General features: G+C 43.0%; 1 protein-coding gene across 1 annotated transcript in view; it reads right to left on the reverse strand.

Annotated features, from left to right (window-relative positions):
- Positions 1-13138, reverse strand: part of SKAP2 (src kinase associated phosphoprotein 2) — a 433070-nt gene that overhangs the window by 137434 nt on the left and 282498 nt on the right. Inside the window, exon 8 of the mRNA XM_073630146.1 lies at positions 6012-6072. Coding sequence (XP_073486247.1) covers positions 6012-6072 — 61 coding nt within the window. The remainder of the gene's footprint in view (positions 1-6011; positions 6073-13138) is intronic.

Below are 13138 nucleotides of genomic sequence, written 5' to 3' on the forward strand. Positions count from 1 at the left end.
AATAGGTGACAGGTGGAGCCTTAAGCTCCGCCTACCCTCCCCTGCACTGCATCTTCTCCTCGGCCCTGGGGCTGTGACGTCAGGAGGAGAGAGAGGAGCACGAGGGAAACCCCCAGGACAGCAGGTACAGTGATTTAATAAAGTATATCAATGTTATGGGCACTGGCAGCATTTGATGGACACTGGCAGAATTTGATGGGCACTGGCAGCATTTGATGGGCACTAGCAGAATTTGATGGGCACAGTGGCTGCATTTGATGGGCACAGTGGCTGCGTTTGATGGGCACAGTGGCTGCGTTTGAGGGCACAATGGCTGCGCTTGATGGGCACAGTGGCTGCGTTTGATGGGCACGGTGGCTGCATTTGATGGGCACAGTGGCTGCGTTTGATGGGCACAGTGGCTGCGTTTGATGGGCACAGTGGCAGCATTTGATGGGCACAGTGGCAGCATTTGATGGGCACAGTGGCAGCATTTGATGGGCACAGTGGCTGCATTTGAGGGCACAGTGGCTGCGTTTGATGGCACAGTGGCTGCATTTGAGGGCACAGTGGCTGTGTTTGATGGCACAATGGCTACGTTTGATGGCACAGTGGCTATGTTTGATGGCACAGTGGCTGCGTTTGATGGGGCACAGTGGCTGCGTTTGATGGGGCACAGTGGCTGCGTTTGATGGGCACAGTGGCTGCAATTGATGGGCACAGTGGCTGCAATTGATGGGCACAGTGGCTGCAATTGATAGGCCCAGTGGCTGCATTTGATGGGCACAGTGGCTGCATTTGATGGGCACAGTGGCTGCGTTTGAGGGCACAGTGGCTGCGTTTGATGGGCACAGTGGCTGCGTTTGATGGGCACAGTGGCTGCGTTTGATGGGCACAGTGGCTGCATTTGATGGGCACAGTGGTTGCATTTGATGGGCACAGTGACTGCATTTGATGGGCACAGTGACTGCGTTTGATGGGGCACAGTGAGGCTGCAATTGATGGGCACAGTGAGACCCCCCGTGATAGCATTAAAACTCAGCAGCTAAAAATACTGTAGCTGCTGACTTTTAATATTAGAACACTTACCTGTCCAGGGATCCAGCGATGTCAACACCTCAGCTGATTTTCGGATTGGCTCTCGGGTTTTGCCACTATCATTCATGGTAAGGGAAACCGACCGGTTCCCTACTGCACATGTGCGAAGCGCGTTGCACTTTCTGAATGGCCCAGTGGAGGAAGGAGGAGGGGGGGGCAAACTTCAGAGGGGACAGCACAGTCTCCCGGAAGGGGGTAAGGGTACCTGTTAGAAACAGGTACCCGTTCCCCCCTGAAAGGTGCCAAATGAGCCTAAAGAGGAAGGGGTGTTGTTTACAGATGATAGGGTGGGTCTTAAACAGGAAGGGGTGTGGCCTCGGCAGGATGGGGTGGGTCGTATTTAAATTAGGGGGGTGCATGCGTTTAGTCAGGCCTAGGGCAGCACAAAACCTAAATACACCACTGGGCACAGGGATCACATTAGTTGAGTGAAGGAGAGAAACTGAGGGAGAAGAGAAACACTGGAATACTGGTCAGTATTAGTGCACAAAAGTGTGTTTGCATTGGAAGAATAAATCACCGCTAACGTTGGGTGTCCTACGTGCGTATATATTACTTTCATCTTTTACATTTTAGAGTGGGGTGTCTCAAGATTGTGCAGGATTTTAAAGGGTGCCTTGACTGAAAAAAGGCTGAGAAACACTGCTATAAACTATCATACAAGCATTTCCATCTTGCAGCACAAGGGTCATGGGTTTGAATCCTAACCACGGCACTACCTGCATGTTGTTCTCCCTGTGCCTGCGTGGGTTTTCTCTGGGTACTTTGGTTTCCTCCCACACTCCAAAAACATACTGGTAGGTAATTGGCTCCTGTCTAAATTGCCCCTAGTATGTGTATGTATGAATGTGAGTTAGGGACCTTAGCTTGTAAGCTCCTTGAGGGCAGGGACTGGTGTGAATGTAATATACACTATATTGTCAAAAGTATTGGGACACCTACCTTAACACGTACATAAACTTTATCGGTTTCCCAGTCTTAGTCCGTGGGATTCAATATTAAGTTGGCCCATCCTTTGCAGCTATAACAGCTTCATCTCTTCTGGGAAAGCTGTTCACAAGGTTTAGCAGTGTGTCTATGGGAATGTCTGACCATTCTTACAGAAGTGTATTTGTGAGGTCAGGCACTGATGTTGGACGAGAAGGCCTGGCTCGCAGTCTCTGCTCTAATTCATCACAAAGGTGGTCTATTGGGTTGAGGTCAGGACTCTGTGCAGGCCAGTCAAGTTCCTCCACCCCAAACTCAGTCATCCATGTCTTTATGGACCTTTCTTTGTACACTGGTCCAAATCATTTGGTGGAGGGGGGATTGTGGTGTAGGGTTGTTTTTCAGGGGTTGGGCTTGGCCCCTTAGTTTCAGTAAAGAAAACTCTTAAGGCGTCAGCATACCAAGACATTTTGGATAATTTTATGCTCCCAACTTCGTGGGAACAGTTTGGGGATGTCCCCTTCCTGTTCCAACATGAATTCCCCCCCATCAGGGCTATAAAAACATAAAGACGTCTCCATATCGATCCTATTGGGTATTTGATTTAAAATAGCACCCAGAGGAGATGATACTGTTTTGATATTGGATTAATATGGAGATTTCCTTATGTTTTTCTAGCCCTGATGAAGGGAGCACTCTTAGACACCAAAACCTTACTGGCTACTTTTTGTATTGTCCCCCTTACTTTTATTGGAATAAAGTTGTATCTGGATCTCTTAGTAGTGGTGTGCCTAATTTTGTTACATTACACTACTAGCCAAAGAGACTGTGGAGATCCTCTGGGGTGCAGAAGCTGCCTGCCCAGAAACCAGATTATTTATAGCAACATCAATACTTTAAGATAGCAATACCAGTGAGATAACTCTATGGGGCCAGTGCTATTTTTTCACTTTCCTCAACTAATCAGTACATTTCTGACCTGTCTCAATTTATAGTAACATAATAATTTTTTACCAGATCTCTAAAGTTCATTTTTAAAGCCGCCCTTAAGGTGCACTTAACATATATGCTCCTTTTGGTCTGTTAAATACCATTGGAAGCATTTTGTCATATTGTTTTGATACACTAAGTGCCAAAATACCTGGTAATCCTTACAGAAATTCAGTGAGCGCCAAACATTGTGTGCTCTCTGCCTGTACTGTTATCAGTTAGCATTGTTTCCAGTTCTCTCTGTTGACCACAGAACATCCCTGTAATTTATAGAAATAAGGAGAGGGGATGTTCTCTAGTCACAACACACTTTCTGTCTTAGCGTGACAACTCTACTCTTCCTTAGAAAAAGAGCTAGCCAGGATAGAATATTCACAGCTGCACTTCTTGCTGTAATGGACCAATTTAATCTTGGGTGCTAGGCAATTAAGAAGATAGCACCGCTCTACATATTCAAGTAAAGATATCTGTACACCAAGATATCTTTCAAATACCTGCTTTTATTTAGTCACACTTAGATGTGTGACTGTAGCACCCTGGAGTTTAGGCAGGGATGCTCCTCACAAATTTACTTGCCAGGAGTAGTTATCCTGGTTGATTGTTATAGATCTATTGATTTCTCCCTAAGTTTGGCCTTGTTGCACTTTTCTCTTCTACCACTTGGTGGACGGGTACTTGGTGGTACTAGATATGAGAAGGGCAACCCAAGGTCAGGTTATGGGTAAATGGGGTATCTTAGCCAATGGGCGGGGGTTTTCTTGAATTCCTTGGCCTGCTGGGAGAGCCTATATATTCAGGTGATCTGTGTTCTGTGCCACTGGAATGGCTGTCTGGGTGGACGCGTGTCGTATTGCCCAGGGCTGCTAGGCCGGAGATTGGGCCTATCCCAAAGGCATCTGGCTGCTGGGCTGTCTGAGGGCCTATCCAAAAGCAAGAGAGCAGTACAGGGTTAGGACTACGGCTTGCAGTCCAACCAGAGTTGACAATTCTGTCAGCCGGAGAACCTGTCGTGGTTAGAGGTAGAGGGGAAGTTGTCGCCACTAAGGGACCATCCGCCTTATTACCTGGGACCACAATGAGTAACTGAAGCAAGTACCGGAGCAGTATTCTCACTGAACGGGCACAGTGGAGAATTGGGAACCTTCAGGCGGTGATCAAGTCAGGGACGCAGCCAGCGGAGGTGACACTTGCAGAGCAGCCTTGTGTGTCAAGCCAGGGACCGAGCAGGCCAGTGGTGTGAAGCTTGAGAAGTATCAGGAGTGCCAAGCTAGGGACCCAGCAGAGAGGCTGGGGTGACGCTTGAGGAAGATACCACAGTGAAGATAGGAGGAGCTCCAGGGATTCAGTGGCAGTGAATCAGAGGGTCTAGTGAGAGACCAGGAGCTCAGTGGGCTGAAGAACTACAAGGAGAAGTTGTAGTGAAGGTGAACGAACTGTTACACTTTGCGTTAGGAACTGATAAAGACTGTTGCCATAGGAGACAGCATTCCTGCACATGCAAATGTGGATTCTTGCTGGAGGCCTTTCCCTGCACGGCTGTCCTCCTATTGAAGTCTTGGAGTTTGCTAATTGAACTTGCAACTACTCTAGGGTGTCCTGGCCCTAACCCTCTTTCCCACAAAAAAGTTTGTAAGAGAAAAAATATCTCTTTTGCATTCAAGAAGTGGATGGCGCCCAATAACTTTATCCACCTTGCACCCACTATGACTCACAACACACTACATACAGAAGGATGTCAGCTATCTCTGGCCCTGGAGGTTCTCATTAGACTAAAGGAGGCCGGAGACCTTGCTACATGACATTTTAGGGCCAGGCAGTGTCCCCTTCATCAGACAACTGTTACAGTTGCCTGATGAAGCAGCCCTAAAACGTTGCATAATTATTGTGACTAAATTAAAGCAGATATCGGAGCAAATTTTTGGTGTGTAGATAATATCCTTACTTGGATCTCTGGACCAGGATCTCATACAAATAAGTGAAAATTTACCCTGAACTAGGCTGGCACCAGCCTTATGCGGAAGACATTGTTTGGGGGAGTCATTTGAGCTCTGCAAGAGGTAATAAATACCTGTGTCACACTTACTTTTACTTACAATACATGCACTTAAAGTACAAGTTTATCTTTTTTTTAAAAACCCACCCAGCCCTACTCTCTAGTCACCTTAATATATACAGCCCCCTCTCTAAATTTAGTGCTGTGCTGTACTAGCCATGCCTGTGCACTGACATCCCATAGACATAAATGGGTTGTTGCTCCTGCATTATAAGTAGAGACCATTTAAGGACATTGGTGCACAGGTATGGGCAGCCTGGCAATTGACCGTGTGGAAGGCCACAGCCATTGGAGGAGGTAAGTATGGACTGGAGGAAGGGGGGTTGGGGGGAGATATAGTTGTGTGTATTGAGGAGGCTGGGGAGAAGGGCTAGATGGATATTTTTTTTTTCAAGGTGAACTTGTTCTTGAACAATGACAAAAACATATCTAATGCTAGGTCCAATATGAGAAAAGTTTGTATAGAACAGTAGCTTTGTGAATGTGTTATGCTGTCTGCACAAAATACATTAAACAGCATGTCTACTTCCCCCATAGTAGTCAGTGCTAACAGTGTCTGTTGGGTTACTCTTCATAGTGTTCTCCAAGGGTTGGCCATAAGATTCTTCTAGCTAATCCTGAAGATTACAAAGCAACCAGACTCTCTGGATCCTCCCACTAGCAGCCACTACCCAGTCCTATTTAACAGGTAGGGAGGGGTTAGAAGAAACCCAGCTGTCTTTCTCTGTAATACCATATGTATGACAAGGCAGCTCAAGTTATAAATAAACATCTCCTTCAAATGAATGTCGGGCCACGTTGTAGTCTCATTAGTTTGATAAGTATAAACTGTTCTGTGCTTTGAGTCATATTAAATATAAAAGCCGTTTTTTTCTTTGATGAAAGTGTACCTTCACTGCAAGTAACCATGTGGTCTTATATGTTCACATTCATTTATTATTTTAAATCCATTTATTTCACTTACCTTGTGGATACAGGATTGAATTAACCCATTCTTCTGCCTCTTTTGGGGTTGGTGCTGCAAACTGTAATAGGAAAGCAATGTAAATCACAACTGATTCACCAGTTGAAAAAAAAAAAATCTAGCATTCATGTCACTCCCGTATGGAAACATTAACAATTCTTCACATGTCTACTGATACTTTTTCGTGCAAGGATGCTTCTTATAATGTACGGTTAATTTTGACAAATTTACGTAATTGGAGCAGAGGATGATGGATTTGAAACTGTGATCAGCAGCTGGCAGCTGTGCAGAAAAAAGCTGCTTCTCTTCATCAATGTCAAAGCCAGAACTGATGAACGAAATTTGCCCTTGACAATTAGAAGACACCCGTGAATATCTTTAGACTGCTGGGTATAGTTTTCTTAAAAATGTACTTGTCAGATTCCAACACATTACCTGACAACTTAATTAAATGATTTTCAAATGCAATTTTAGATCTTTAAAATGTATTAAAGTTACATTCTGTATTGATGCCGGCATGATAGGTCTTTGAAATGCTCTGCTGATAGGCGTGCTTGGCCTTCATTCAGTGATACCCCTGGCGCCCATGTTGTGATGTAGCATTAAAGTTGTACTCAAGGTGTTTGCATTGATAAATCTGTACTGTTCTATCTGGGAATTCTACTTTTTTTTAACAAGTCAAATACTTGGCAGAGCTAGAACACTATGCCAACAACACATGCGACTGATATGTATGAACTGATTTTACCTTTAAAAAGGAATCTATGTTCTCTAATGATTCTATTGATTTGAACTGATAATGACTTGACGCTCAATAGTTTAAAAAAGCTCTGGCAGTTGCTTCAAAATATTGAAACAATCCCCTAGCGCTATTAATCATACAGATATACAGTTCAGTGCTTGTCCAACATTAATGATATACTACACTTTACTAAAAAGAAAAACTAGTAAGTAAATAAATATATAAATATTAGCTTTTATACATATTTAATATTAGCCTAAAGTTTAATTAATGCTGAAGCTTCTTTCATATTGGTTAGTGAAGGATTAAAATCACTGTATGTTTTTATTGCCATCTACATCTCCTTGGGGAGATTTCCCTTCACTTCTTGTCCTATAGTCTCAACAGGAAATCAGAAGAGATCTTTCCAATGCGAGGGAAATAGGGATATCCCCTCTTAGATAGTTGTCACAGGAATAAGTGCCCTCAGTTGAAGATTTCCTCTCTATTCCTGTTTGGTGGCAAATCAAAAGGGACAAGGACACATGAAAACCTGACCAAAGATCCTAACCTTTTCCATTGTCATCTACAACTGACACCAAAGTTTTAACTTGAAATCCACTTTCCTTATTGAGGGGCATAAACACAACATAATCTCAAAAATCTCTACTAAATATAAAGGATACAACTGTACTGAGTTAATGAATAACAAAAGTAAACCTAAAATATATTATTTTTGTGAAGCGCTAAAAATCGAAGCACAAAAACCTGTAAATAAGCAACTTACTCTAAAAAATTATGTTATACTAAGCTGATGCTCCTAAAATTATTCCTATTTACTGTGTTCTGTGTGTGTGGCTTTTCAATATTTTGAAATTCTTGTTTTTATAAAATATTCATTTTATATTAATTTGAAATGTTTTATTTAGACTTTACTACTGTCACAATAAGGCTAACAAACTCCTTTTGTGACAGTATACACTTGGGGTAACAGGTACTATTTATGAAGACAGTTTCCTTGTGTGCACAGAGGCACCAATTCTCTTTCACTGCAAACAGTGCCGCTCTGACAATAACCTGCCATTGCTAAGAATTGAGCACTTCTGTGTTCATTCACACAAAAAAGGAGACTGATAAACACTGAAGTAACAAACGATCTAACGATTGACTTCTGTCGAACAGGAATGTTGGAAGATTCCCCTCAATCAGCAGGCTGCAGCACTTCAGTGTATTCTGTCAGAATACAATAGCACAGCAAGTAGGATTCCTCCATCCACCACAGTTGTGTGGATAATGGGGACCTTTTCATTTTTTTTTTTATCAGCCCGCTGGCCGATCATAAAAAGATGGCCCACCTATGTCCAGCCTTAGGTATCGTAAGGTGAGGAGCACCCTTATTTAAGTTTTTGCACAGTGGTGTAGTGGGTAGCACTCTCACCTAGCAGTAAGAAGGGTCGATGGTTCGAATCCCAACCACGACACTACCTGCCTAGAGTTTGCATGTTCTTCCTGTGCCTGCGTGGGTTTCCTCCGGGTACTCTGGTTTCCTCCCACACTCCAAAGACATGCTGGTAGGTTAATTGGCTTCTGTCCAAAAATTGGCCCTAGTATATATGAATGTGAGTTGGGGACCTTGGATTGTGGGCTCCTTGAGGGTAGGCAATTCGATATTCCAGTCGCACACGTTCCCGGACAAATGGCAATAGAACATTAATGGGTGCTGTAACGATTACCAGTTAGGTTCTGGAAGCATCAAACAGAAGTACATCTTCGCCAGCACACCATGGATCAGCAAACAGGATTGTCCGAAAAAGTTTTTTTAATCGAAAACGGTCACATCACAAGGGAGGTGCAACGTTTCGGGGCCGCGCAGGACCCCTTCACTTGCCTGATGAAGGGGTCCTGCGCGGCCCCGAAACATTGCACCTCCCTTGTGATGTGACCGTTTTCGATTAAAAAACCTTTTTTGGACAATCCTGTTTGCTGATCCATGGTGTGCTGGCGAAGATGTACTTCTTGAGGGTAGGGACCAATGTGAGTTGCGATGTATGTGTGGAGCGCTGTGTAAATAGACGGTGCTATACGGGTACCTTAATAAATAATAATATAATAGATGAGCATCTTAATGAGACACAATGTACAGGGATAAGGAGAATTGTGGACATGCACCCACACTCACTCAGGTTGAACTGGATGGACTGGTGTCTTTATTCAACCTTACTAACTATGTAACTAAGTTTAAGGATGAAATCACGAGGCTCTGCAGTCACACAGGTCACTTCTAAAGTGGAGAGCCATACTGTATGTACTGAGCTTGTTTCAGGGTTTTCTTCACACCAGCAGTGCTGGGTTGCCTTAGCTGCATTTCCTACTGCATTCTCAACTCATGGACAACTAAAATAGCATAAAGCTAATTTCAATACATCTATGGCCAATCCTGTTTGAGTGCAGTCAATCTGCTGATGAACTGCTCACAGACAGGCTTGCTGGAAACTTTAGTTCAATCAGCGCTACAGCCAATAGGCAAAGGTAAGGTAGAGGCATAGAAGTCCAAAGAAGAAAAGGAATAAAGAAAAACATTGCTTGATGCAATGCTATGTAAAAATCACATGCCAGCGTGTGCGTTTTATGTGCACACTAACACAAGCACTATGAAGTGAACAAACTCTTAATATTTGAATCCTATATATATTTCATTAGCTACCTTGGAAATGGTACAACCATGATGCTCGCTACAATCTGTATAAAAAAATTCCTTTGTGACATACACTATATTGTGTGTAAAAGACAATTAGCGCCACCTTCCTAAAGTGCTATGTGCTATAAACTAAAAACCTGCAAACTATAAAAACTAATAATTAATATATATATATATACACCACAGCTGCTGTACACTTCCAGTGAATTCACCTCACCATACAACGTATAAATTAATACAATAATAAGTGCAGCACTATTAATCTATCATGTGAAAAAATATACAGTGATATCAATTTATAATTAAATCAATCAATCAATCTATATAATAATGTGTTCTATTAAAGTTCATATATATGAAAAAACACTTCTGCGTCGAATTAATGTGACTTCTCAATTATTGTGACTGCGTGACGTCATGCGATCGGCGATACACGTGTAGAGGGGAGGAGCCAAACCCATGACGTCACGCAGCCACAGTGGAATGTGGAGCCATATCCTATAAGGAATATCAAGCGATAACGCTGGTGTGGATGAAGGAGTAAAACAGTTGGGCAGTATACATGAGAGATCTTTTTTGCGATCCCCCTGGGAGGCTACTGATTTGAAAGTGGATACAGAGTAGCAGGTCAGATGTGGAGGAGATGAGACCAGAGCTGAATGAAAGAAAGGAATTGTTTCTAAGTCTACCTGACTCATGTATGAGGTGAGCAGGTATAACGGCTGGTGATGGTGTGCACATAATATCATTATCTGCAGAAGACACAATGAACACAGCAGTGGATGACATATGAATTGAGAAGTCACAATAATTGAGAAGTCACAATAATTCAATGGAGAAGTGATTTTTCATACATATGAACTTTAATAGAACACATTATTAAGTAGATTGATTAATTTATTTAATCATAAATTGATATCACTGTATATTTTTCACGATAGATTAATAGCGCTGCACTTGTATTTTATTAATACATACACTATATTGTCAAAAGTATTGGGACGCCTGCCTTTACACGCACATGAACTTTAATGGTATCCAAGTCTTAGTCCGTAGGGTTCAGTATTGAGTTGGCCTACCATTTGCAGCTATAACAGCTTCAACTCTTCTGGGAAAGCTGTCCACAAGGTTTAGGAGTGTGTCAATGGGAATGTTTGACCATTCTTCCAGAAGCACATTTGTGAGGTCAGGCACTGATGTTGGACAAGAAGGCCTGGCTCGCAGTCTCTGCTCTAATTCATCCAAAAGGTGTTCTATCGGGTTGAGGTCAGGACTCTGTGCAGGCCAGTCAAGTTCCTCCACCCCAAACTCACTCATCCATGTCTTTATGGACCTTGCTTTGTGCATTGGTGCACAGTAATTTTGGAACAGGAAGGTGCTATCCCCAAACTGTTCCCACAAAGTTGGGACATTAATTTGTCCAAAATGTCTTGGTATGCTGATGCCTTAAGAGCTCCCTTGACTGGAACTAAGGGCCAAACCCAACCCCTGAAAAACAACCCCACACCATAATCCCCCCTCCACCTAAAGATTTGGACCAGTGCACAAAGCAAGGTCCATAAAGACATGCATGGGTGAGTTTGGGGTGGAGGAACTTGACTGGTCTGCACAGAGTTCTGACCTCAACTCGATAGAACACCTTTGGGATGAATTAGAGTGGAGATTGTGAGCCAGGCCTTTTCGACCAACATTAGTGCCTGACCTTACAAATATGTTTCTGGAAGAATGGTCAAACATTCCCATAGACACACTCCAAAACATTGTCTACAACCTTCCTAGAAGAGTTGAAGCTGTTATACAGTGGGGACGGAAAGTATTCAGACCCCCTTAAATTTTTCACTCTTTGTTATATTGCAGCCATTAGCTAAAATCATTTAAGTTCATTTTTTCCTCATTAATGTACACACAGCACCCCATATTGACAGAAAAACACAGAATTGTTGACATTTTTGCAGATTTATTAAAAAAGAAAAACTGAAATATCACATGGTCCTAAGTATTCAGACCCTTTGCTGTGACACTCATATATTTAACTCAGGTGCTGTCCATTTCTTCTGATCATCATTGAGATGGTTCTACACCTTCATTTGAGTCCAGCTGTGTTTGTATATGCTGATTGGACTTGATTAGGAAAGCCACACACCTGTCTATATAAGACCTTACAGCTCACAGTGCATGTCAGAGCAAATGAGAATCATGAGGTCAAAGGAACTGCCTGAGGAGCTCAGAGACAGAATTGTGGCAAGGCACAGATCTGGCCAAGGTTACAAAAAATTTCTGCTGCACTTAAGGTTCCTAAGAGCACAGTGGCCTCCATAATCCTTAAATGGAAGACGTTTGGGACGACCAGAACCCTTCCTAGAGCTGGCCGTCCGGCAAAACTGAGCTATTGGGGGAAAAGAGCCTTGGTGAGAGAGGTAAAGAAGAACCCAAAGATCACTGTGGCTGAGCTCCAGAGATGCAGTCGTAAGATGGGAGAAAGTTTTAGAAAGTCAACTATCACTGCAGCCCTCCACCAGTTGGGGCTTTATGGCAGAGTGGCCCGACGGAAGCCTCTCCTCAGTGCAAGACACATGAAAGCCCGCATGGAGTTTGCTAAAAAAAACACCTGAAGGACTCCAAGATGGTGAGAAATAGGATTCTCTGGTCTGATGAGACCAAGATAGAACTTTTTGGCCTTAATTCTAAGCGGTATGTGTGGAGAAAACCAACCACTGCTCATCACCTGTCCAATACAGTCCCAACAGTGAAGCATGGTGGTGGCAGCATCATGCTGCGGGGGTGTTTTTCAGCTGCAGGAACAGGACGACTGGTTGCAATCGAGGGAAAGATGAATGCCAAGTACAGGGATATCCTGGATGGAAACCTTCTCCAGAGTGCTCTGGACCCCAGACTGGGCTGAAGGTTTACCTTCCAACAAGACAATGACCCTAAGCACACAGCTAAAATAACGAAGGAGTGGCTTCACAACAACTTCGTGACTGTTCTTGAATGGCCCAGCCAGAGCCCTGACTTAAACCCAATTGAGCATCTCTGGAGAGACCTAAAAATGAAGAGGATCTGCAAGGAGGAATGGCAGAGGATCCCCAAATCCAGGTGTGAAAAACTTGTTGCATCTTTCCCAAAATGACTCATGGCTGTATTAGATCAAAAGGGTGCTTCTACTAAATACTGAGCAAAGGGTCTGAATACTTAGGACCATGTGATATTTCAGTTTTTCTTTTTTAATAAATCTGCAAAAATGTCAACAATTCTGTGTTTTTCTGTCAATATGGGGTGCTGTGTGTACATTAATGAGGAAAAAAAATGAACTTAAATGATTTTAGCTAATGGCTGCAATATAACAAAGAGTGAAAAATTTAAGGGGGTCTGAATACTTTCTGTCCCCACTGTAGCTGCAAAGGGTGGGGCAACTCAATATTGAACCCTATGGACTAAGACTGGGATGTCATTAAAATTCATGTGCAAGGCAGGCATCTCAATATTTTTGACAATATAGTGTAGCACGCAATAAATATAAAAACTCACATACAGTATATTCTTATTGACCATATATTGGTTTTATAGTTTCTCAATAAGTTAGAATTAATCAGAATGTTCTTTTTCCTAATATATACTCATATGCACAAATGCACTGTGCAGATGTGGCTGGCAGTTAGTGAGCTGTCTCAACGCAAATGGCCCCCTTTCTCCAGAGTTGGTCTCTGA

Source organism: Aquarana catesbeiana, linkage group LG05 (assembly GCF_042186555.1).
Source record: "Aquarana catesbeiana isolate 2022-GZ linkage group LG05, ASM4218655v1, whole genome shotgun sequence".
Lineage (NCBI taxonomy): Eukaryota > Metazoa > Chordata > Amphibia > Anura > Ranidae > Aquarana > Aquarana catesbeiana.